General features: G+C 53.1%; 2 protein-coding genes across 2 annotated transcripts in view; one reads left to right on the top strand and one right to left on the bottom strand.

The window, feature by feature from the left end:
- Tpcn1 (two pore segment channel 1) overlaps positions 1-2967 on the top strand; it is a 55191-nt gene extending 52224 nt beyond the window's left edge. The window contains exon 28 of the mRNA XM_055606456.1: positions 807-2967. Coding sequence (XP_055462431.1) covers positions 807-923 — 117 coding nt within the window. The 3' untranslated portion in view covers positions 924-2967. The remainder of the gene's footprint in view (positions 1-806) is intronic.
- A 112-nt stretch (positions 2968-3079) lies between these two features.
- Positions 3080-21089, bottom strand: part of Slc8b1 (solute carrier family 8 member B1) — a 20565-nt gene continuing 2555 nt past the window's right edge. Inside the window, exons 3-16 of the mRNA XM_055606458.1 lie at positions 16694-16846; positions 16560-16612; positions 15881-15937; positions 15661-15767; positions 15412-15579; positions 14712-14819; positions 12506-12565; positions 12212-12342; positions 11167-11308; positions 9273-9394; positions 7078-7231; positions 6397-6477; positions 5842-5909; positions 3080-3986 (exon numbers count right to left, since the gene is read on the bottom strand). Of these exons, the coding sequence (XP_055462433.1) occupies positions 3789-3986; positions 5842-5909; positions 6397-6477; positions 7078-7231; positions 9273-9394; positions 11167-11308; positions 12212-12342; positions 12506-12565; positions 14712-14819; positions 15412-15579; positions 15661-15767; positions 15881-15937; positions 16560-16612; positions 16694-16846 (1602 nt within the window). The 3' untranslated portion in view covers positions 3080-3788. The remainder of the gene's footprint in view (positions 3987-5841; positions 5910-6396; positions 6478-7077; positions 7232-9272; positions 9395-11166; positions 11309-12211; positions 12343-12505; positions 12566-14711; positions 14820-15411; positions 15580-15660; positions 15768-15880; positions 15938-16559; positions 16613-16693; positions 16847-21089) is intronic.

Below are 21089 nucleotides of genomic sequence, written 5' to 3'. Positions count from 1 at the left end.
CCATCCAGTCTGTTACATGGCCATGCTGTCCCCTGAGGGTGTCCAGTGCCCACTGTGGTTCTTTTTGAATAGCAGGAAGGAAGAGGCCCGCAGGCGGCTCTCCCCTCTTCCTGCCCCTGGTTGCCTAATGGGAATAGCCCTTGCTGAGCCCTGGGCAATGGGCATTTTGACTTGGAGGCTTTTTGTTTCAAGGATAAAGTCAGTGTCCCTCCTTCCAGCCTGCCTTTCTTGCCTCCATCTTCCAATATTTCCATACTGGCAGCTGTTAAAAGTATATAAACGCCATGTGGGTTGACACCGTGCCCTTCTAGCAGAACCCAGAGGCGTGAGCCCTGCTCAGGCTCTTCTTCCCTTGGGGTCTCTAGGACTTCCTGTGCAGCAGTTTATCACAGGAAGTCGTGGTCAGCTTCCTTACTGATGCCACTGACCACACCCCCAAGTGACAGAATAGTCTGTGCCTCGAAGAGCAGTGGGCCAACTGCCCAGGAGCACTCAAGGCGCCTAGAGGCCAGGCCACCCTGCTCAGCCACTCTGGCGTCAGTCTCCCCTCTGTTAATGAGGGACAGACTATGGGGAATTCTTTAAGCTCTAAAGGATCTGTTTCTTTAAATATGGTGGAGCTGTTTAACCCTTGCTCTACCAGAGTGCCCCAGGCCCTAGAAGCGGTTGGTTCTGCCTCCGCTGCCCTCCCCCACCAACAGAGGTTCTTTGCTGCCCCTCATGGGCTGTGTGTCCCTCACAGTGAGTCTGAGGAGTGGGGCCCATGGCAGGCAAGCCGCCCTCAGCAGTACCTGCTTCTTCTCTAGGAGTGGTATGAGGAGCACGCCCGGGAACAAGAGCAGCAGCAGCTCAAGGGCAGGGTGCCCGGCCCCGCCACCCAGCAGCCCCCCGTCAGTCGCCAGCGCTCCCAGACTGTCACCTAGCCAGGTCTCATCAAGCCAGCTCTTCTATGCAATAACACCATAGTATTATGTACTAGATGTATGGAAACCGTGTGTGTATGAAGACACACTCATATATATGCACATATTCACACACAGACAGAAGGAATAGCCAGGGCCGGTTTGACCCGCCTTGCTCTGTCTTCCTGAGCTCCTTCAGTTGGCTTGGGCTAGAGGACCAGGCCCGGCTGAGCCCTTCCTACCATGGAGAACTCCGGAAGCCCTGAAACAGGCTGTGCCATCTTAGCTAGCGATGCCAGCTTTCTTCAGGGGGGTCACACAGGTGGGACCCTGACTGCCTCCCTGCTGCTGCCTCAGGCTTCGTCCTGCATCGTCCCCATTAGTCCTGCGGCTACCACAGGTGCCCGTGTCTGGTATTAGGGAGAAAACCACTAGGGAGAAACCCCACAGCCTGCAGGATGATATCTGTAGATGGCAGAGTGCTAGGAGGTTCCCTTGAGGGATCAGTGCCTGCGACCCAGTGGGACATCTAGTCAGGCCTCTGCTGGACAGAGATGGTGCCAGACAGCAGAGCACTCCACCCAGCCTTGTGGCTGAAATCCTCTAACAGCTTCCTAGGGAAGCTAGGCCCAGCAGGAGGAAGCCAACAGGACTCCGCAGGAATTTGGCCAGTCCCTTCTGTAAGTCACTGCTCAGCAATTAGTATGAGCTGGTGCTGAAGGCAATGCCCCTCCCAGCCCCCTTCTTCACACAGTGCAGGAGATACTGTGTCTGGGGAGGGAGCCACAGCACCGAGACCTTTATTGCCCGTCCCGGCAGTTCTTGACCACCACCACATCCACCACACCATGGGGTGCTGCTTGTCAAGAACTCTGGGGCACAGTGAGGACTGGTCTTCCCCAAGGTTCTCATAAGCTAGCTGCGTGGGGGAGGAGGGTCAGGTGAGCATTCAGTCGCCTTCTACCAGTGCTTTGTGGGAGTTCTTTTGACATCTCAGCAAGGTGGTGGTTAGGCAGTGAGTGGAGCAAAGGCGGTAGAAGCAGGGATAGAGCTGTGGTTACTTCATCCCGCTGTTCTGTCCCCTGGGGGAAGAAGCACAGAGGCAGGCAGGGTTGGGGAGAGCTGGGGAAGCAGCTCCGTCTCTGCCTGGCACCCCTGCTAATCTGACCTTCCATACCCGCTGTTGATTGGGAGTCAGAGTGGGCAGGCACAGGTCCCCTCACGTTCTCCCCGCTGAAGAACGTGAGGCCAAGCTGGAAAGCAGGCGTTTTCACTTTAAAGCACAGCCCCTGGGAAAGCCACTGGTTCCCACAGGGAGTCAGGACTGGCAGAGTTCCTTCCGGTTGGAAGGGCTCCCTGGGGCTCAGCCTGGACTCAGGGCACAGCCCCCTCCCAGAGAAGCTGCTTCATTTGCACAGCTGGGTGCCTTAGTTTTTGTGTATGAGTGGCATTTTGGAAGCAGAAAGAGGGAGGCCTCCAAAGACGGCCTGGTCATAGGCCCTTACTCTACCCCAAGGATTTCAAATATCCCGCAGCCTCGGAGAGCAGAGCGCAGGTGTGCACGCTGGTCTGCCCGACGCAGAGGTACCAGAATCCTCTGGGTTAAGCACACACCAGCCAGGTGCCTGAGGGAAATAGTGCTGGCAGACCAAACTGCAGCCTGTTGTGTCCCCTGGGGGACACCTGTCCCCCTACAGGGTCACCCTGGGCACGCCAAGCTGGGGGCAGACATAATTGCCCAAGCTGTGAACTGAGGACCCTGGGACCCTGTCTAGCCTGGATACCCCTTCCCTCAGTTCAGTTGAATGGGGACGGGTGGCTCTGTGTCACAGCCTATGGAACCACGCTCCTCCTGACAGGGCAAAGGCACTGTGGGGACGGTGTCCAGCTCTTTCCTCCTTGCTTCCCCTCCCCCACCCCAGCCTTACTGCACACCATGCAGACAATCATTTTGTATGGGTCAGGAGCCACGTCGTCGTCGTCAGAAGGTTTTATACAATGATTTGTTACCTTGGAACCCACTGTGCCCGGATTTCTGGTGTCAATAAAGAGCCTCTGCTTTGTAGACACGGCTGCAGCCTTTGATTCCTGTCAGTGGGTGATCCGCTGCTGACCCCACCCAACCTTACAGTCACCTGCTCAGGCAAAAACTGATGAGACTCGAGGGCCTCTTCCAGTACACTTGAAATAGCTCGTCTTTTATATTTTTTAGAAAAAAAAAAGTCAAATCTAGTTACAGCTGAAGGCAGTCAGAGAATGAGTAGCATTTTTAAAAGGCTGGTCACAGCCCTTGTAATGTCGAGGGGGGGGAGGGGAGCACTCCCCTGGCTCCCCTTGAGGTAGGCACAGGACCCAGGCTGGCTCCTGTTCTGTAGACTGGGGAGCCAGAGTCCTGAATTCACAGTTCGAGCAGAGTCTAGATCCAATGTGGCAGCCAGTCACTGGACAGGGCAGGGCCCAAGTGGTTGGGGGCCACCCATGTCAGTACGTGCACTACCGTTCACTTGACCTATTTCCTTTAGTCGTACTGACTCGGAGGCCAAGAAACCGGTGTGGTTTCCAGGTGTTGAGTCTGTTCAGCCAGTGCTACTAGTGTGGGACTCGGCTGACACTGGACAGTGGGAGAGCCTACGAGGGAAGCCCAGGGCTGCCCAAAGGCCGGCAGCGATGGGGCTCGCAGGATGCCCTCCCCAGAGCCTCTGCAGCCACTCAAACTCCTGTCGTTTCCACCAGATTGTCGCCAGCAAAGCCAGCCTCCAGATCCCCACACTAAGGCTGTTGGGATCTTTGCTCTCGCAGTGATATGCCACCTTCTTGGAGCTCCAGATCTCTCCTCAGGAAGCTAGGGGGAAATCACGCCTAAACCACCAGGCCCAGCAGCTTCAGTCAGACCCTCTTCAAGTGAATCACCCCAAATTCTGTGAGCAGGACCACGACAAGGAAGCTGACGTAGAAGAGGAGCAGGCAGAAGCCGTACGCCTTGCTGAGTTGGAAACACTGAAGCGGGACAGAGACCAGGGAGAAGACCAGGCTGAGCCCCAGGGCGCTGGCCAGCACCCACACCAGTAGTCCATCTGGCTCCAGCTGTGGGGAGAACAGGGGAGGTGGTTCAGTATCCAAGGAGCCGCCTGGGCCATGGGCTCCTTGCAGGGGCCAATGTTTGGTCCTCGGCACACAGCTACGGGGTCTGCCATGTGAAATGGCAAGGCTCCGATATGTAGTCAACAAACTTCCAGACTTCCAAAGCAGAGGGGACCTTATCTGCTAGCTTCCACTTGCGCCTGCTTGGGCTTTTTTTCCTGGCCTCCTGTGCAGCCATGCACCCCACACCAAGTTTGGGGGTGCTGGGGGTTCAAACCCAGGGCTGCATGCACGCTAGGCAAAAACACCTTGCTAACCTGAGCCCACATTCTCAGTCACCCAACAAACCTTCTGGGCACTGGACCTTGTTCTGTAGCTCAGTCTGGCTTCAAACTTGGGGTAATCCTCCTGCCTCAGTGTCCCAAGTATTGGGATTACGAGTGTGCACCAGGTCAGGTTCTGGCTGCATACTGCTGCATGCTCACTGCTGTGTAGCTGAGGACGTGTTCCTACATTAATACACTGGACCGGCAAGACGCGGGAAGCAAGCATAGCAGGGTCTGAGAGGGCCTGGGGTGGGGGTATGACCGTTTTGGTAGGCAGGTCTCTCAGCTGTGTGGCTATTCGCATCTGTTTAGCTGTCTGTCGGGCTCTTCTTTACCACTGCTGGGCTCTGTGGAATGATACCACAGGTGGCCCTGGGTGCCATCCCAGCACTTAGGCTGGGTGCACAGGGTTTGTGTGCTCTGTGCAGCAGCTTCCTGTAGACTGTCACAGAGGCATCCTGCCTAGACATCTCACCTGAGGCCCGCATGCCTACAGTAGTTGCCCAGCCCTGCTTTCTGCAGTTTTCCAGCCTTTGAAGGGAGATTCTTGGGCAGAATCCCTTGTATGACATACATAGGCCCCACTGGGCATGGAAGCACACACTTTCGAGCCCAGCACCGGGGGAGGCAGAGGCAGGGGGGAATCTTGTTTACAATGCAGATTTCCTGAGAGTGTTTGCCTGGCAAACATGAAGCCCTGTGTTGTGCAAGTAGGGCATGGTGTCTCAAGCTCATCACTCAGGAGGAAGCTGGAGGATTAAGAATTCAAGGCCAGCCCAGGCTACCCGAGAACCTGAATCAAAAAGAAGGGGGTGACCAGGGAGATAGCTCAGTGGGTAAAAATGCTTGCTGCATAAACATGAGACTCTGGGTTTGGATCCCCTAACAAGCCTGCGACCCCAGCACTAGAGGGGTAGAGACAGGAGGATTGCTGCTGGGGAACTCCGGCGTCAGTGGAGTTCCTGTCTGGAGGGACTGAGGAAGAGGGTCACAGGAGGTCATTCGATGTCTGCCTTCAGCTTCCATGCACAGGTCTGTAAAACTGCATAGCCTGCGTGCACAGAGAGCAGATCCCAGGCCTAGGATTGCAGTGGTGTTGTGATGTATGACTGGCATGTGTGAGCCATAGATTTGACTCCCCAGCTGACACAGATGGCAGATTCCCAGACTCCAGGAACCCAGGCTATCCTGTATGTTTAAGATCCTTCTCTCAGCATGCTGGGCCCCACGTTCCACCCCAACTCCCTGTGGACAGTACTGGGATCTGACTTCCAGCTTTGGCCCTCAGCCCACGAATGTTTATCCAGGAAGTTAGGGTGTGTCATCACTCCACTTCAATGACAAAGCCCAAAGATGCCCCACTCCGCACACAGCAAGATTTCAGACCAAAACCCCAGGCCACCTCCTGCCCATTCCACGCAGGCTGTGCCTTAAAAACTTTGCTTGCAAGGAAACTCCTTTCAACCCCTATGCAAAAGATTTTCAAGGTATTCTGTAATCACACTAGCCATCCCTCAAGATGGTTGGCTCACCTTCACCTCCGCAGCATGGTTCCGGGCGATCTGCAGCAGGCAGCCCAACCCTACACCCACCAGGATGTCTGCAGCCAGTTCAGGAAGCTTTACTGGAGCCCAAGCCCAGCCTGGTAGCCCTCCCTCACAGTGGTTCACACACACACCATGGTGCTAAGGTCTCTAATAAAATGGGTGCCAAGAGCCCAGTTTGCCCTCAGCAAACTGTGAGTCAAGTGGGGTGTCCAAAACGCCCGATACTTGTGCGCACTCACACTCAGCAGACTGGGAAACTGGAGCTAAGTCACCATACCCCTGCGCCACACAGAAGCTGCGGGTGGGGCAGGTGAAGGGGCAGGGCCACCTCTGGATGGGTCCAGGTTGCTTCCTTCATACGAACCTGAGGTTTAGGTTGTCACAAGAGTCCTACAAGGCTGGAATCTCAAGTCCCCCATCTACAAATGCAAAGGGGAAGCCACAGGTCCTCGGCCAGTCCCATGGGTGGGATCGAGTCTGCCTGTGACTCTCAGATTGGGGACACCACGCCAAGGTTCAGAGAAGCCCCACAAAGGATACTGAAGATGATGCCACCAAAACAGGCGGAGAATGCCATCCGAGGGTAGCCTTGGCGGGCCAGTGTGAAATCTGAGAACACATCTGCACAGAGAGAATGATGGGCTGTGAGGGGCAGGCTCCTGTCTACACAGCTAGTGAGTCAACAAACACTGGGGAAGGCCCTCTGGGGGAGACAGAATCCTCCAATTCCCTTTTGCCACTCTCTGTCACTGGAAGCCCCCTTAGGGGTGTAGCATGGTACCCTACAAGGTCTCACAGGACTTCATGTGCTTTAGGTAAAAGAGCTGAGCTGAAGACAGCTAGGTTCTGGACTCCCAGCTCACACTGGAATGTTCCTGTTCAGTGTATAACTGGCCGCTGTGGCTACACAGGTGCCATAGGCGTGTAGACGTGACAGCTGGTGTATCACACCCCCACGTATACATTGAACACAGTTGGCTGAAATGGGTTTCATGTCCTGCCTGACCTCCGGGATGCTGCAGAGCATTCACGCATCAAGGTGGGAAGGCCTCTGTAGGATTTTCCCGCCCAGTGGTGGTTTAGTGACAGTTCTCCCCACCCCAATTTCAGCCACTTAAAAATGACAGTGGGCACCCACTGGCACAGAGGAGACACACCCTGGATGTCCTTTCTTAGATACGACTGTGGCTAAGGAAGAGACACCCCGGAGCCCCAAGTCACCTCCAATGCTGTTCCCCCAGGCCAGGAGGGTGAGCCCTAGGACAGTGTTGCTCAGGCGGAAGACCACGCCCAGGGACCTCAAGATGTTCACCACCTCAGTGGCAGCTGCGTTGATCCACAGGGCACTGGTCAGGAAGCCCAGAAAAGCGAAGAGCTGCGGAGAGAATGGAGATCCAGATAGGGGCCCAGCCGGTCCCCAGCAGGTCACAGCCTCAGGGTCTTAAATGTAAACCAGGTAGCAGGTACCTGCAACTCAAGGTGTGACCCAGTGGCAGGGTATTTGCCCGACAGTACTCAAGCCTTATGAGCTTGCAGTGACTTAATTCGTGCATGTTAGGCAGGGGACAGCTTTCTGGAAGTCAGTTCTCTCTCTCCATTGTGTGGTTTCTGGGGGCAAAGCTCACGTCATCAGACTTTTTGGCAAGTGCTTTTACTCACTGAAACATCTTGCCAGCCTTAATTTTTCGCCTATTAGTAACTATTTAAAAGTGAAAAACTTGAGTCAGGTGGTTGTGTTAATCGCAGTATTTGGGAGGCAGGGACAAATGAGTATCTGTGAGTTCAAGGACAGCCAGGGCTACTTAGTGAGACAGTGTCTCAGAAAAAAAAAAAAATGTTTTTAAGTGAAAAATTTGTTCATGCCTTGGGCACTCGAGGCAGAAGCATGTGGATCTCTGTGAGACTGAGTTTGAGGACAGCCTGGTCTACATAGTGAAACCTGTCTCAAAAATCGAAAACCTTGGGGCTGTGGACACAGCTCAGCTGGTGAAGTGCTGGCCTAGCAGGTGAAAAGCCCCAGGTCTGATTCCCAGCACCAACTGTTATCAGCACTTGGGAAGTGGAGGCAGGAGGCGCAGAAGCCCTCCCTGCCTACGTAGCAAGCTTGAGGCTAGCCTGGGCTACAAGAGACCAGTTCTCAAAACAGTGAAAAAAATGAGTTTAAAGTTTTGGAGGAAACAAACCGCTGGGCAAAACACCTGACCATTACACAGAGACCTGGAGGCCGGGAAGAACGAGAACAGAAAGAAATGCAGCTGCTCTCTTGGGCAACAGCCCCAAGTTCCTCAGAAAGCAAAACACATAGTCACCGCAACCCCATGACCCACTCCCCAGGAGAGTACACAATGAAATAAAAACATCCGCACCAGGCTTTTAACCAAATACTTACAAGGTTTTTCTAGTTAGTATTTAAAAGTGAAAATGTTAAACATGTATTATTATATTTCTAATAGCTGAATAGCCAAAGCAGAGGGCGTGCTGTCACTGAAAAATGGCTGCAGCAGTGATGGTGGGAAGGAGAAAGCCACCTTCTACAGGTTGTCTCTGACCTCCCCAACTACACCATGGCTCCTGCACACACACACACACACACACACACACACACACACAGACACACAAATGTAACAAAACAAATTTTTCAAGGAAATACAGAAATGGGGGAAGAAAGCTCCAGAAGAGGCAAATCTAGAGAGCGCTGCAGGGGCCGGTGAGGCAGCTGCTCCCGGCCTACACAGTTCTAAAGAGGTCACATGTCTGGCCGCTGACTAGTGGTGGTGGCACAGCTCTGAATGTGACACACCCGTTAGCGCTGGCCTAGTGTGCCTGAGCCCTGAGTTCTGTCCTCAGCACCATGAAACATAACCAAAACCGATACAGGGGCACATACCTGATCCCAGCACTGGGAACTGGAGGCAGGGGGTGGCTCATGAGTCCAAGGTCATTCTGGGTTACAAAAGGCTTTGTGCCAAAACACAACACAACAACAACAACAAAATAGGGGCTGGAGGAGTTTGCTATGCCGCTAAGAAAGTACACAATGAACGAGGATCTTGGTCAGTTCCCCACCCACACTGGGTGGCCCATAACACGGGTAACTCCTGTTCCAGGGGATCCTGCGCCCTCTGCTGGTCTCTTAGGGTATCAGGCATGCACACGGTGCACAGATACACATGGAAGCAACTCACGCACAGAAAATAAATAAACCTAAAAACCCCGAAAATAATGGAACAAAAATAAGAAACAAAGCATAAACGATTGACAAGTATGTGAGTAATAGCTCAATAAAATAAGCCCATAAGAAGAAGCCGGAACAGGCAAATGGCTTGGGACTCGGCTCCCCTGTAGGGTAGACTTTGCCATTCACCAAACCACCCCAAAAACTACACCCAGGCCACCCATCGGCCTCCAGTTCTTACCCAGTGCAGTCTAGGAGGTTCTCTGTTAGACGTGGCAAAGAAGGTCACCGAAGCCAGGGCTGTGCCCACGATCACCACCACAGCCCAGATGGGAAGGAGGCCTTCGATCTCATAGAGGCCATCTGTGGGGCAAGAAAGCGAGCTGGGATCCCCCAGCCTTGGCTCCCCACTCTCTCCCACCTTCCCCCACAGTGACACAGGGGCGTTGAGTAAGTTCAGAAGTTCAAGGCCAGCCTCAGCTACACAGAGAGTTCAAGGTTGTCTGGGATGCATGAAACAGCGCCTCAAGATGCCAGAAAGAAGGGGAGGGAAGCATGTTGAGGAAGCAGCCTAGTTTGCAGGAAGCCTAAGTTTCTTCTCCACTGTCACACAACCGGAAATTGTGGTGCAGGCCTATAATCTTAGCACAAGAGAGATGGAGGCAGAAAGAGCAGGCAGTTCATGGTCATCCTCTGCTAGGTAGTGAGTTCAAGGCCAGCCTCGGCTACATACTGAAACTTAAATAAAAAAAAATAAGAACTGGGGCTAAAGCACAGGCATATTCACATTTAGCTGTGTGAGGCCCTGGGTTCCACCCTAGAAAAACATCTCAGTGACAACAAAGTAGGCCACAGGCTTGCCCTGGCGGGAGGTAGGCACAGAGCCTGCAAGGGACCAGGCTCCCAGGCAACCCCATCTCCCTTCCTCTTCCCCCTCCCCTACATCCTTCCGTAAACTGGACACACACTCACACAAACGTGATTCTGGGTTCACCCTGGCCTGAAAATCACATGATGCTCACCCATGCCTTTGCCCAACTCCTACCTCACTGACCCTGGTTGAGGGGAGTCACCAGGAGACAGGGAAATGAACAGTGTGAGTTACCTCAGAACACAAGAAAAAACAGGACTAAGACTAGAAAGTGCCTGGGGAATCTGTGTGTTCCTCAGCCAGAACAAGGCAGAAATGAAACTGCAGTTCTGGGAATCATGGGGAAAGCCAGTGTGGAGGGGGCCCAAGAGTCACGCTGAGGGCAACGGACAGCCCTTGGACCACACCTGCAGCTTAAACCCATTTGGAGAGCCATCTCTGGGCTCTGGCCAGGTTTTCCTTCAGGACCCTTGCCTAGACTGCAAGATGATAAAGCTGGATTTGATGTGAAGCCTCCCATCCTGTAAATTTTTTTTTTTAAGACAGGGTCTCACTGTATAGCCCTGGCTGTCCTGGAACTCATTATATAGACCAGGCTGGCCTCAAATTTAGAGAGCTGCCTGCCTCTGCCTCCCAAGTGCTAGGGTTGATTGAAAGAGTTTGCTACAATGCCCAGCCTTGTTCTGTAATTTTTAAATTTTTTTTCAATGTTTATTTTTATGTATGGTGGTATTTTGCTTGCATGTATGTCTGCCTTGGAACTGGAGTAATAGGCAGGTGTGAGCTTCCGTGTACGTGTTGGGGATTGAACCTGGGTCCTCTGGAAGAGTAGCCAGTGCTCTTAATCACTGAGCCATCTCTCCAGCCACTTTTTAGGTTTCCCTGTATAGCCTTGGCTGTCCTGGATTCACTTTGTAGATCAGGCTGGCCTCGAATTCACAGAGATCCGCCTGCCTCTGCCTCCTGGACTGCTGGAATTACAGATATGTACCACCGTGCCCAGTTTTTTCCTTTTTTTTTTAAAGAACTGAACATGAAACCCAGCACCTCAGCTGCTAGGCAAGTGCTCCACCTGGCCCCACCCAAACCCCAGCCCTCCTCAATCTTCGATGGCGACAAGCAGAGGACTGGATTCGGCCCTTTCACAGCTCCTCCTGCAGGGGGAAGGGCTGGACCACTGAGAGGGAAGTGCCTTGGATAAGCATGCCCTGGAAGGATTCCGGAAGTAAGAGGCGGAGGGAGGCGGTGGGGGAAGGGTACTCACAGACACCTGACTGAAGGGTCAGGACCAGGACCAGGGGGCTGATGACCAGATGCAGACAGTTGAGTGGCCGCTTCCAATTCCGATCCTCCTTGTCAGGGTCCACGACCGGTACTGTGAGCAGCAGCAAAAACTCCACAGGCAACTGGGGGAGTGGGAGGAGTCAGTGGGGAGTGGGTGGAGTCACTGGGGAATGAGAGGAGTCACGGGGAGTGGGCGGGGTCAACGGGGAGTGGGAGGGTGTCAGCTGGAGGCAGCAGGTGGGGAGCTTGGTGGGATGTCAGCAGAAGCTCTCCAACTCTGGAGAGCTCTGGTACCGCAGAGCACCCACAACCAGGCCCAGCTCCATGCCTACGCCTACACACACGCTGTCCCGTCTCTGCTTCCACCTCCTCAGTGCCAAGAACTGAGGCATGCGTGCCACACCTCATTTACGCACTGTAGGGACTGGACCCAGGCCCTCACTGTGTCAGGCAAGGGCTCCACTAACAAGCTATGTCCGCAGCCCCACAATTCCCATTTTCTACTGAAGGGAACTGCGGCTCCAATGACGTCATAGCTACAGGCCTATAAACATAGTTCATTCTCTATTCCTGAAATAAGGAGACCTAAAATCTACCCAGGCCACTATAGATGGGTTTCCCTGTCCAGGGCAGACACTTTTCTTCCTCTATAGAGGGTAGACAGCCTTGGGTCAGGTCACCGTTAAGCTACCATGGAGGAAGTTAGAACAGCAGAAGTTAAGAGTCTGGAATATGGTTTCCCCACTGCAGCCCAGGATGGCCATTAAAAGGGCATTTCAGTGGACTCCAGCTGAAAGGTCACAGTGGCCAGGCACGGTGGCACACACCTTTAACCTCAAGACTCAGGAGACAGAGGCAAGTGGATCTCTGGGAGTTCAAGGTCAGCTGGGTCTACACAGCGAGTTCCAGAACAGCCAGGACTACACAGTAAGACCTGTCTCAAAAACAAAGCAAAATAAAACAAAGACCCACACTGTATGACAGTCGCAGGCTGGGAACCTGGATCCTGAGTCCCCGCTTCTTACCTTGACTACCTTCAGGAGCCTGAAGGCCATCGTCTGGGTCCTCCACTTCCTGTAGTCCAAGGGATTCAGGGCTTGGATCAAGATCTGGGCAGTGGTCTCCTGACCCAGCAACAGAGGCCGGTATTCATCTCCTGTGTGACCAGGTAGGGCAGGTGTGGCTGAGAGGCTCATCCAGGAGGCCTATTCTCTTTGCCTCCCCTGCCCTCCCAGCCCAGCAGAGGTCCCCTGAGCCCCAGCTGAGCCCAGGGAAGGCTGGTCCCCTGGTGTGCTTACTCCCACGGGCCCAGGCCTCACCGTAGTCATAGCTGTTGGTGTTGGAAGATACCCGGTCCTCCTCTGAATCAGACAGTATCTCTGTGGGAGACAGGTACAGGGCGGACATGGTCAACATGCCCTGACATCCCAGAACCCTCCAGAACCATGCTGGGTCAGGGGGTCACCTCTGGGACAGGGCCGAGTTAACATGCCAGTGTCCAGGCCTTCCCTCCTCCCTCCATCCCTTCCTCTTTATCCGCCTCCTTCCTTGGCAGGATTTTACACAGCCCAGGCTGACCCTGAACTTCCAGCCTTCATCCCCCCAGCACTGGGATAATAGGCGTGCACCTCCTTGCCCACTTTCTACAGCACGGGCAATGGAACCCAGGACTCTGTCCATGCCAGACATACACTCTGTCTGAGTCCCTCACTTTAGCTCTCTCAGCAATGGCTACACACACTGCGGGACCATGACATGTCAGGCTGTGGCAATGTGCCGTCCAATACCGAGCAGGCAGGTTAGTGCCTGGTGGCTACACTGCCTTTTTTTTTTTTTTTTTTTTCTTTTTCTTGCTGTGTATTCCAGGCTGTCCTAGAAGTTTAAATATGTATAATATATATCATACATGTTTGTAATTATATAGGGGCATGCACACATGTCCTAGAGCACCCATGTAGAGGTCAGAGGACAATTAACAGGAGTTGGTTTTCTTCGTCCCATGTGAGGACCCTGGGGATCACATTCAGGTAGTCAGGCTTGGTGGCAAGCACCTTTATTGGCTGAGCTATCTTGTCAGCCCTAGCCTGGAACTTCTGATTTTCCTGCTGCTGCCTCCCACGTGCTGGGTTACAGGGCTCTGCCAGCACACCCAACACATAACTACGATGCTTTGTTTTGTCTAGAATGTTCCTCTAAAGTTCCGGCTCTCATTAGGCCTGGAACCTGGGAAGAGAAACCTCAGGGGAGAGTGCCTCCTTTCCCCCCACCACTAGACGGGGGCAGGTACAATCTTCTTTCTGCCCCTCTGTGACCTCGGCCTCTCTCAGAATCATTTGTCTCTTTCCAGACACAGCAGAGGGACAGGCTCTGAATTCTATCCAACAGCTTGCTTAGAATTCTAAGCTTGCTTAGGAGGGGAAATCCCAGCAGGCTTCCTGTAGGAGGACCCTCAGCCCCTGCTCTATGCCAGAAATGAGACAGTGCTGTCCTCTGCAGGCTCACAGCTAACACAGACAGGCTTTATGCAGCCTGGTACCAGAATGGTTTGTGCGTTCCGGGGTGTGGCCTTCAGGGTCTAAGTTTGCGCCTGTGGCTGGAGGACTGGGTCTGCCCTGCTCCAGCTCCTTGGCTTTGGGATTTCTCTCAGAGTCTGAGGCTGTGAAGTAGAAGTGTCTCCAAGCGGATGAAACCAAGTAGCATGCCTGGCACCCGAATCCTGTGTGCTGCTTGTGTCTGCCTGTAGTGTGGGCATTTGTGAGTGCATCTGTTTGCATGTGTGCGTGTGTGCGCACGCGCATGCGTGCGTGCGTGCTGGGGATTTTTGTGTGTTCTGAATGCCCTACATACTCGTGTGCATGTGTCATCGAGGGTGCAGTGCGCTTGTGCATATGGGTGAACCTGTGCTCTGTCCCCGCGCCTACAGGGTCCGTGCACATAGACTCTTCCCAAGGACAGACGAGCACTCCACTAATAGAGAGATGCCAACTGTGGTAGTGTGTGGAGACCTGTGTGTTAGGATTTTGGAACCAAACCTGCTTCTGGGTTGCCTAGTAACCTATGATGCCATTATGTCGCCCGCCAGGTGGCCACACCTGGAAGGCGTGGTTACCCTGCCCCTTAAAGGGACAACCTCTTGGTCTTTTCTCTCTTGGCCTCTCTTGGTCTCTCCTCTTTTGCTACTCTTTTCTTTCTCTGTGGGGGGCGCCCCTCCTCTGTCTTTCCCCCCATTATGTCCTGTTCTCCCTTCTGTCCCTCTCTTCATATCATCTAATAAACCTCTTTCATATAAAAGCTCTGTTGTGATCATCATGATTTAATTCGTACTCCTTACACTGTGACCCTGGAGGAGAAGGTTCTGCACCTTGCTGGCACAAACCAGGGGATGGCTGTGGCCCAGGCAGGGTGGAAATTGCATGGAGAAAAGATGGCCAGGCAGAGAACAGACTGGCCTTGGGGGACATGACGAGGTAGCAAGGAAGGACAGAGGGGCCCGGTCCCCTCCTTCCCCTCGTGGAGGTTCCTTACCTGGTGTCTCGGGCATGGAGTGGGCCAGAGAGCTGCTCCGATGCCTCCGGTAGACCCAAGTGCACAGGATGACTATGGCCACATAGAATATGTAGAGGCCCAGGTAACCTGCGGGCAGAGGGGCAAACCGTCCCCAGGTGGCATCCAGGCTACAGGTGTCTAGCACGCTCACTGGTGGGCGAGCGCCGTCTCTATGGCTGTACCTTTAGCTTACTATTCTAGGTCCACCTTTCATGCCTGTATACCTTGGAACCCCTCCATCAGAAACGGGTGGACGGTAACCGTTAAACCACCACGGAGGAAGTTAGAGTCTGGGATATGGTCTCCGATATCTCCCCACTGGGCTACCCTGTCTCTGGCCTATTCTCTTGTATGGCTAGAATGCATGCCGGAAGGCTCCAGCTTGCCAGGCTCCCACTTACCTACCCCTGCCTTCTTGCCAGGGAAATGGGGGAGTCCATGGGCCGTGTGTCCCTTCCTGGCTTCCCTGACCCTCCTATCGGATCGGCCTCTCTTAATCAGAACTGACCAGTTTTGCTGTGAGGCCCCTGAGGTCACGCTCACATCTGAACGGGTTCCGCCCCCTCCCTTTGTTTATCACTTGCTGGCTTCAGTAGTGTTTGTCACTTTGAATCAAATCAGTCTCTCTGTCCTCAGACATTTCTAGAGACTCTGTCCTGGACTAGCCCCGACTGCTCACCCAGTGCCCACGCCAGCGTGATCCTGCCGAGATAGAGTGCAGTGAAGGTCAGGAACACAGCCACCATGTAAAAAGCGATGTCCCTGAGGAAGGGCCTGGAGGCGGCCGTGAAGGGGTGTAGGATGGTGATGCCCCCAGCTACCACAGTGGTGACAAGCACCCCCGCGCCTGAAACACAGCAGGCCAGAGCTCAGGAGCCTGCACCCAGGGGATCCCCACACCTCCACAGCCCAGGGAGGCTGTGCTCACCAAACAGAGCCCCGATGGCCAGGCCGGCAGTACGAGGGTCTGAGAAAGCCACCAGCGCACTGAAGATATCAGGGGCACCGTTCCCAAAGGCCAGGAAGGTGACACCATGGGGAAGTACGTCAAGGGGGTTCCATGCAGACCATTTCCTGGCGCCATCTCCGCCACCCTGAGTCCCTGCCTCCCACGACCTCGGCACCAAGGAGCTGGATCAAAGGATACTGCCACGTTGTGGGTGAGCTTGAGGCTGGTGGAGATGGCTGACAGGTTAGGACAGAAGCTAGAGGAGGAAGAGCCAACTGTCAGGGTCTGCAGGGAGGGGAGTCAAGGCAGTAAGGCACCTGCCTTGTAACATGAGGACCTGAGTTCAATCCCCGGGACCCATGCGAAAAAGATGGACATGGTGGCGTTGTCTTTGTAACCCCTCCTGTTGAGTATACGGGGGTTCTCTGGCCAGCCAGTCTATCTCAATCAGTAAGCCCAGGCTAGTGAGAGAGTCCATTTCAAAAAACAGAATGCGTAGTGTCCTTAAGAATAACACCGGAAGCTGGGATGTGGTGGCACGCCTTTAATGCCAGCACTCAGGAGGCAAAGGCAGAGGCAGGCGGGGCCAGCCTGGTCTACAAATCCAGTTCCAGGCCAGCCAGGGCTACACAGAGATATCCTGTCCCTTAAAACAAAAACAAACAAACAAAAAAGCAACACCTGAGATTGACCTTTGGTGTCCATAAGCCCCTGCACACACATGCGTGAGGACCTTTCACCAAACATGGCCAACAATGAGCATGCTCACAGTGACCGGCCCCTGCCCCATCATTTCCCAAAACCAGGTCACTGGATTTCAGCTCCCAGGATTGCATATTCCCATCTGTAAGCTGTATATGATCCCAGGCTATACTCACAACTTGGCTGCGGTGACTCCCAGGATCAGAAAGAGGTAAAGCAGCCAGAAAACCTGGTGGGGACCAGGAAAAGGGACAGTTACATCTCTTCAGAGACATATGCCCCTTGCCAGGTCCCCAGGGCACAAACTCACATAGAGGGTGATGGCCAGAGGGAGGAGGTTGGGGGGAAAGTGGCAGAAGAGGCCCTCGAGGTAATCCAGGTAGCCTCCATCACTGTGGCAGTCGGGGTTCATCCTGACGAAGTTGCAGCGGTCAGAAGTGTTCAGGCCACACACAGCTCGACACTGCGCAAAGGGAAGGCAGGCGATAAGGGAAGGCAGGCGATAAGGGTAACAGAAGACACCAAGGGAGACCAGATTGTTTTTTCTGTTTTTTGTTGTTCTTGTTTGTTTGTTTTGGTTTTTTGAAACAGGGTTTCTCTGTGTAGCATGGCTGTCCTGGAATTCGCTCTGTAGACCAGGCTGGCCTGGAACTCACAGTGATCCACCTGCCTCTGCCTCCCTGAGTGCTGGGATTAAAGGAGTGTGCCACCACCCCCACCCTGCTGGGAGACCAGATTAGACTCATCTCAGCACTTGAGCATGACCTCCCTTCAGCCTGTCCCTAACCCCCTATAACCCAAAGGTATCCACTGGACGTTTTTGTTTAAAATAAATAAATAAGCAAACCTATGGACCAGCAAGATGTCTCAGTGGATAAAGCTGCTTGCTGAGCACCAAGCCTGATGGCCTGAATTTGATCACTAGGTCCCAAGTGGTGAAATCGAGTCTGTAAGTTGTCCTCTGACCTCCACATTCATGCTCCCCCATTATACATTAAAAAAAAAAAGAAACAAACAAACAAACAAAAAACAGATAAATATCGAGGGCACTGGTGATGCACACCTGTATCCCAGCACTCAGGAGGCAGAGGCAGGTGGACTGCTGTGAGTTCGAGGCCAGCCTGGTCTACAGAGTGAGTTCCAGGGCAGCCAGAGATACACAGAGAAATTTTCTCAAAATACCAAAAACAAAACAAATAGATAAATAAATGTAATAAATTCAACTTAGCACAGTAATTCATGAATACGTGTTTGTTTCAAAACAAAACAATACGGTCTGGAGAGATGGCTCAGTGATTCAGAACACGTACTGCTCTTGCAGAGGACTCACATTAGGTTCTCAGTACCTAAGCTGGCGACAGATTTGATGCCTCTGGCCTGGCAGGGCACCTGCGTCATGTGCACACACTGAAACACAGGTGCATAATTAAAAATAATAAAAAATATATGCTTAAAATTATACACACACACATACATGCATGCATACATACATACATATGACTAGATATGTACATATATGTCATACATACATATATGTATGTCATACATACATATATGACTAGATCTCCTGTTCACACACACAAACACATACACACACACATCATGACTAGATCTCCTGTTTCCTGTTGCCAGTTTCAAGCAAACACATCCTTATGGAGACTTTCCCTCTCCTTTACGTTAGTCAAGGTCCTATCATTCAGCTGGTTTCCAGAACTCAGGACACCCTGGGTCTCGTTTCTGCAATTTGCTTTCTCTATAATCAACGTCACATACGAGCAACATCAGTAAAGATGAAACATGAAGAATGAGCTGAGTGCACCAGGCACAGGGCTGGCTTTAAACAAACATGGGTCCTGTGTGGCTGCAACAAAGTCAGGTCCTTGGTAAGGAAACTAAGACATCGAAGGATCCACATGGAGCAGAGTCTGCTGGGACCAGGACAGACAGACAGGCAGACTCTCTGTAGCTCCTCCTAACCTTCCCCTCTTTGAGGCCTTTAATGCCAGAACTTGGGAGGCAGAGGCAGGCAGATCTCTGAATCAGAGGCCAGCCTGGTCTACAGAGTAATTCCAGGACAGCCAAAGCTACACAGGGAAAACCTGTCTCAAAAAACCAAAATAAAGAAATAAGGTCAGAGACTATGTGTTCCTGGCTGTCCTGGAATTCACAGTAGGCCAGGCTGGCCTTAAATTAACAGAGATCCTCCTGCCTCCACTTCCCAAGTGTTGGCATGGGCACATGTGGGATTCCAGGGCCAGGCAAGCCACTGGTCACTTCTCTGTCCCTTACCTCACTGTCGTCTTTCCGAGGACAACAGCATTCCCAAGCCCTCTAAGACACTAAGAGTCTCCCCCAGGGAGTGACTCACATGACCCACCGCAGACTTCCTCACATATGACTCCCTGCACGGGTCAGAGTATTTTGTCAGGGAAAGGCCCTAGAAGTGAAAGTGCTGAGTTGTGTGTGTGTGTGTGTGTGTGTGTGTGTGTGTGTGTGTGTGTGTTTCAGGCTGGGCTGAGATGAGAGGGACTGCAATCTCAACAGTTCGAGTGTTAGAGAGGTCAGAGGTTGGTGCGTGGGATGGCATTATCGGAGCAGGGAGGATAGGAAAGGATGCAGCCAGAGAGCAGAGCTGGTGCCATGACCCCAGGAGCCCCAGCCCAGGGGAGGGAATCAGGAGTGGACAAACACCTCTGTCTCCAGCGGGGATGCTGGGAGAATTTGGGGAGGGAGAGTCTTAGTGTCACGTAGGCTGGCCTAGAACACACTATGTGCTAGGGATGACCTTGCATTTCTGATCCTCCTGCCTCTACCTCCCTAGACTTGGGATTCCAGGCATGTACCACCATAGTTTATGCAATGCTGGGGGAGGGAACCCAGGGCCTTGTGCACCTGTGACGGCACTCTGCGAACGCATTCTATGAGCAGTTTATAGTCTGAAAGTGCCCCACTGTAGGCTCACAGACTTGGTCACACCCCACACCCAGCACATTAGCCTTGGGTCTGCCATGCTGGGGAGAGGGGCATTACCCTCTTGGACACAAAAGGCCTGGGAAACAGCTCGGTGGATTTTACTTCCAAGAGTGAGAAACAGGCTCGGAGAGAAGGGACACCCTGTCCCTGCAACCATACAGCCAGCTATTGTTAGATGTGTTTTACCCAGCTCTGCCCGACAGCAGCCGGCTACCGACTCTGCACAGTGACGCCTCTTGTTCGGTCTCTCACTTCTGCTCCCTCATCCCCATCCTTAGGGTCAGCCTGGAAGGACACACACACACACACTCACATGCTCACACACAACATGACGTGGGGAGACATACATTCTCATTGTCTCAGTGACAACAGGATGAGTCAGCGAGGCAAGTCTTCTGATGCTGGCCTCCTGCCACATGACCTCTCTGAGGAATATCCCTCCCTCCCCAAAGCCCAGACCTCTCCCAGCCTGCTCTCAGTCTGCAGTACAGGGTGGCACCCTGCTGGCTCTGGCCTAGGGGACAGGCCACCTCCCCACAGCCCTTTCTTTCCTAAGGCTCCACTTCCACCCAGGAGAACTCAGAGGACGCTGGGCTCAGGGGTCATGCACCGGCAGCCAATTACATGCTAATCCCACATGGCCGCTTGGCATTCTGGGAAGTCACATGCCCTTCTGAAGGACATCCAAGTTCTAAAGCAAAAACAACCTCCTGCCCCGCAGAACCTACTAAGCCAGACAAGAGGCAAACCGGATGTGGCCTGGGACCACAGCATCTCCCTCTAGCCTGCAGGGCTATTGTGAAGGACAGCAAAAGCTGGGCAGTAAGGAGCCCCTGAGTACCCAGCTGTGTGACCTCTGCTAAACATCGAGCTGTCTCTGAAGTCTGGTTTCCTCACTCAAAGTGCTCTGGCCACTGTTACATTGGTGTCATTTGTGCCTACATGCTTCCTACCCTCCCTCTGCAGTCCAGAGACCTCTTGATACCAGAAAGAGGCCAATCAAAGAACTGGGAAGGCAAGACCCTTCAAACCCCTTACACTCAGTGAACAGCAGCCAAGGCCCCATGCTTTCGTGTGCTGAGCACACTAACACACACACATACACATCAGTGAAAAAGAAGCTACTTCGATGGTTTGAAATTCCTGAAATAGAGACATCATATGCCAAGCCACCTGCTTCTGATAGGGTCTCCCTCTTTTCTTCCTCTTGCACGTATTCCAGCCAAAGTTTGTGGGAAAAAAACCTCAGGTGGCAGAGGCAGGCAGATCTCTGAGTTCGAGGCCAGCCTGATCTACATAGCAAGTTCCAGGACAGCCAGGGCTACACAGAGAAACCCTGTCTTGAAAACCCAGGAAGAAAGAGAAGAACAAGAAAACCCCTCCTCTCAGAGACCTTTTCTGATGGCCTAAGGCAAAGCAGCTGGCCTCCCCGGCTCTCAGCACACCCATGCTCTTTTGTACTTTATGTTATTCTACAGTTTATTTCTTGGCCTGTTTCCAGAGCAGTGGAAGCCACAGGGGAGGCGGGGGATGGCTCCATAAGTTCTCTGCCCAATTCTTGCACACTGTAGGGGCGCAATAAACATTGGGTACCCTGCTAGGCATGGTGGCACAAACACTTTAGTCCCAGTACTCAGGAGGCAAAGTTGCAGACCAGTTTGTGTTCATACTGAGACCCTGTGTAATACACACACACACACACACACACACACACACACACACACACACACACA

Source organism: Psammomys obesus, unplaced genomic scaffold, assembly GCF_907164565.1.
Source record: "Psammomys obesus unplaced genomic scaffold, mPsaObe1.curated_primary_1811, whole genome shotgun sequence".
In the NCBI taxonomy this organism is placed as follows: Eukaryota; Metazoa; Chordata; class Mammalia; order Rodentia; family Muridae; genus Psammomys; species Psammomys obesus.
This window is presented reverse-complemented; position numbering and strand designations above follow the sequence as displayed.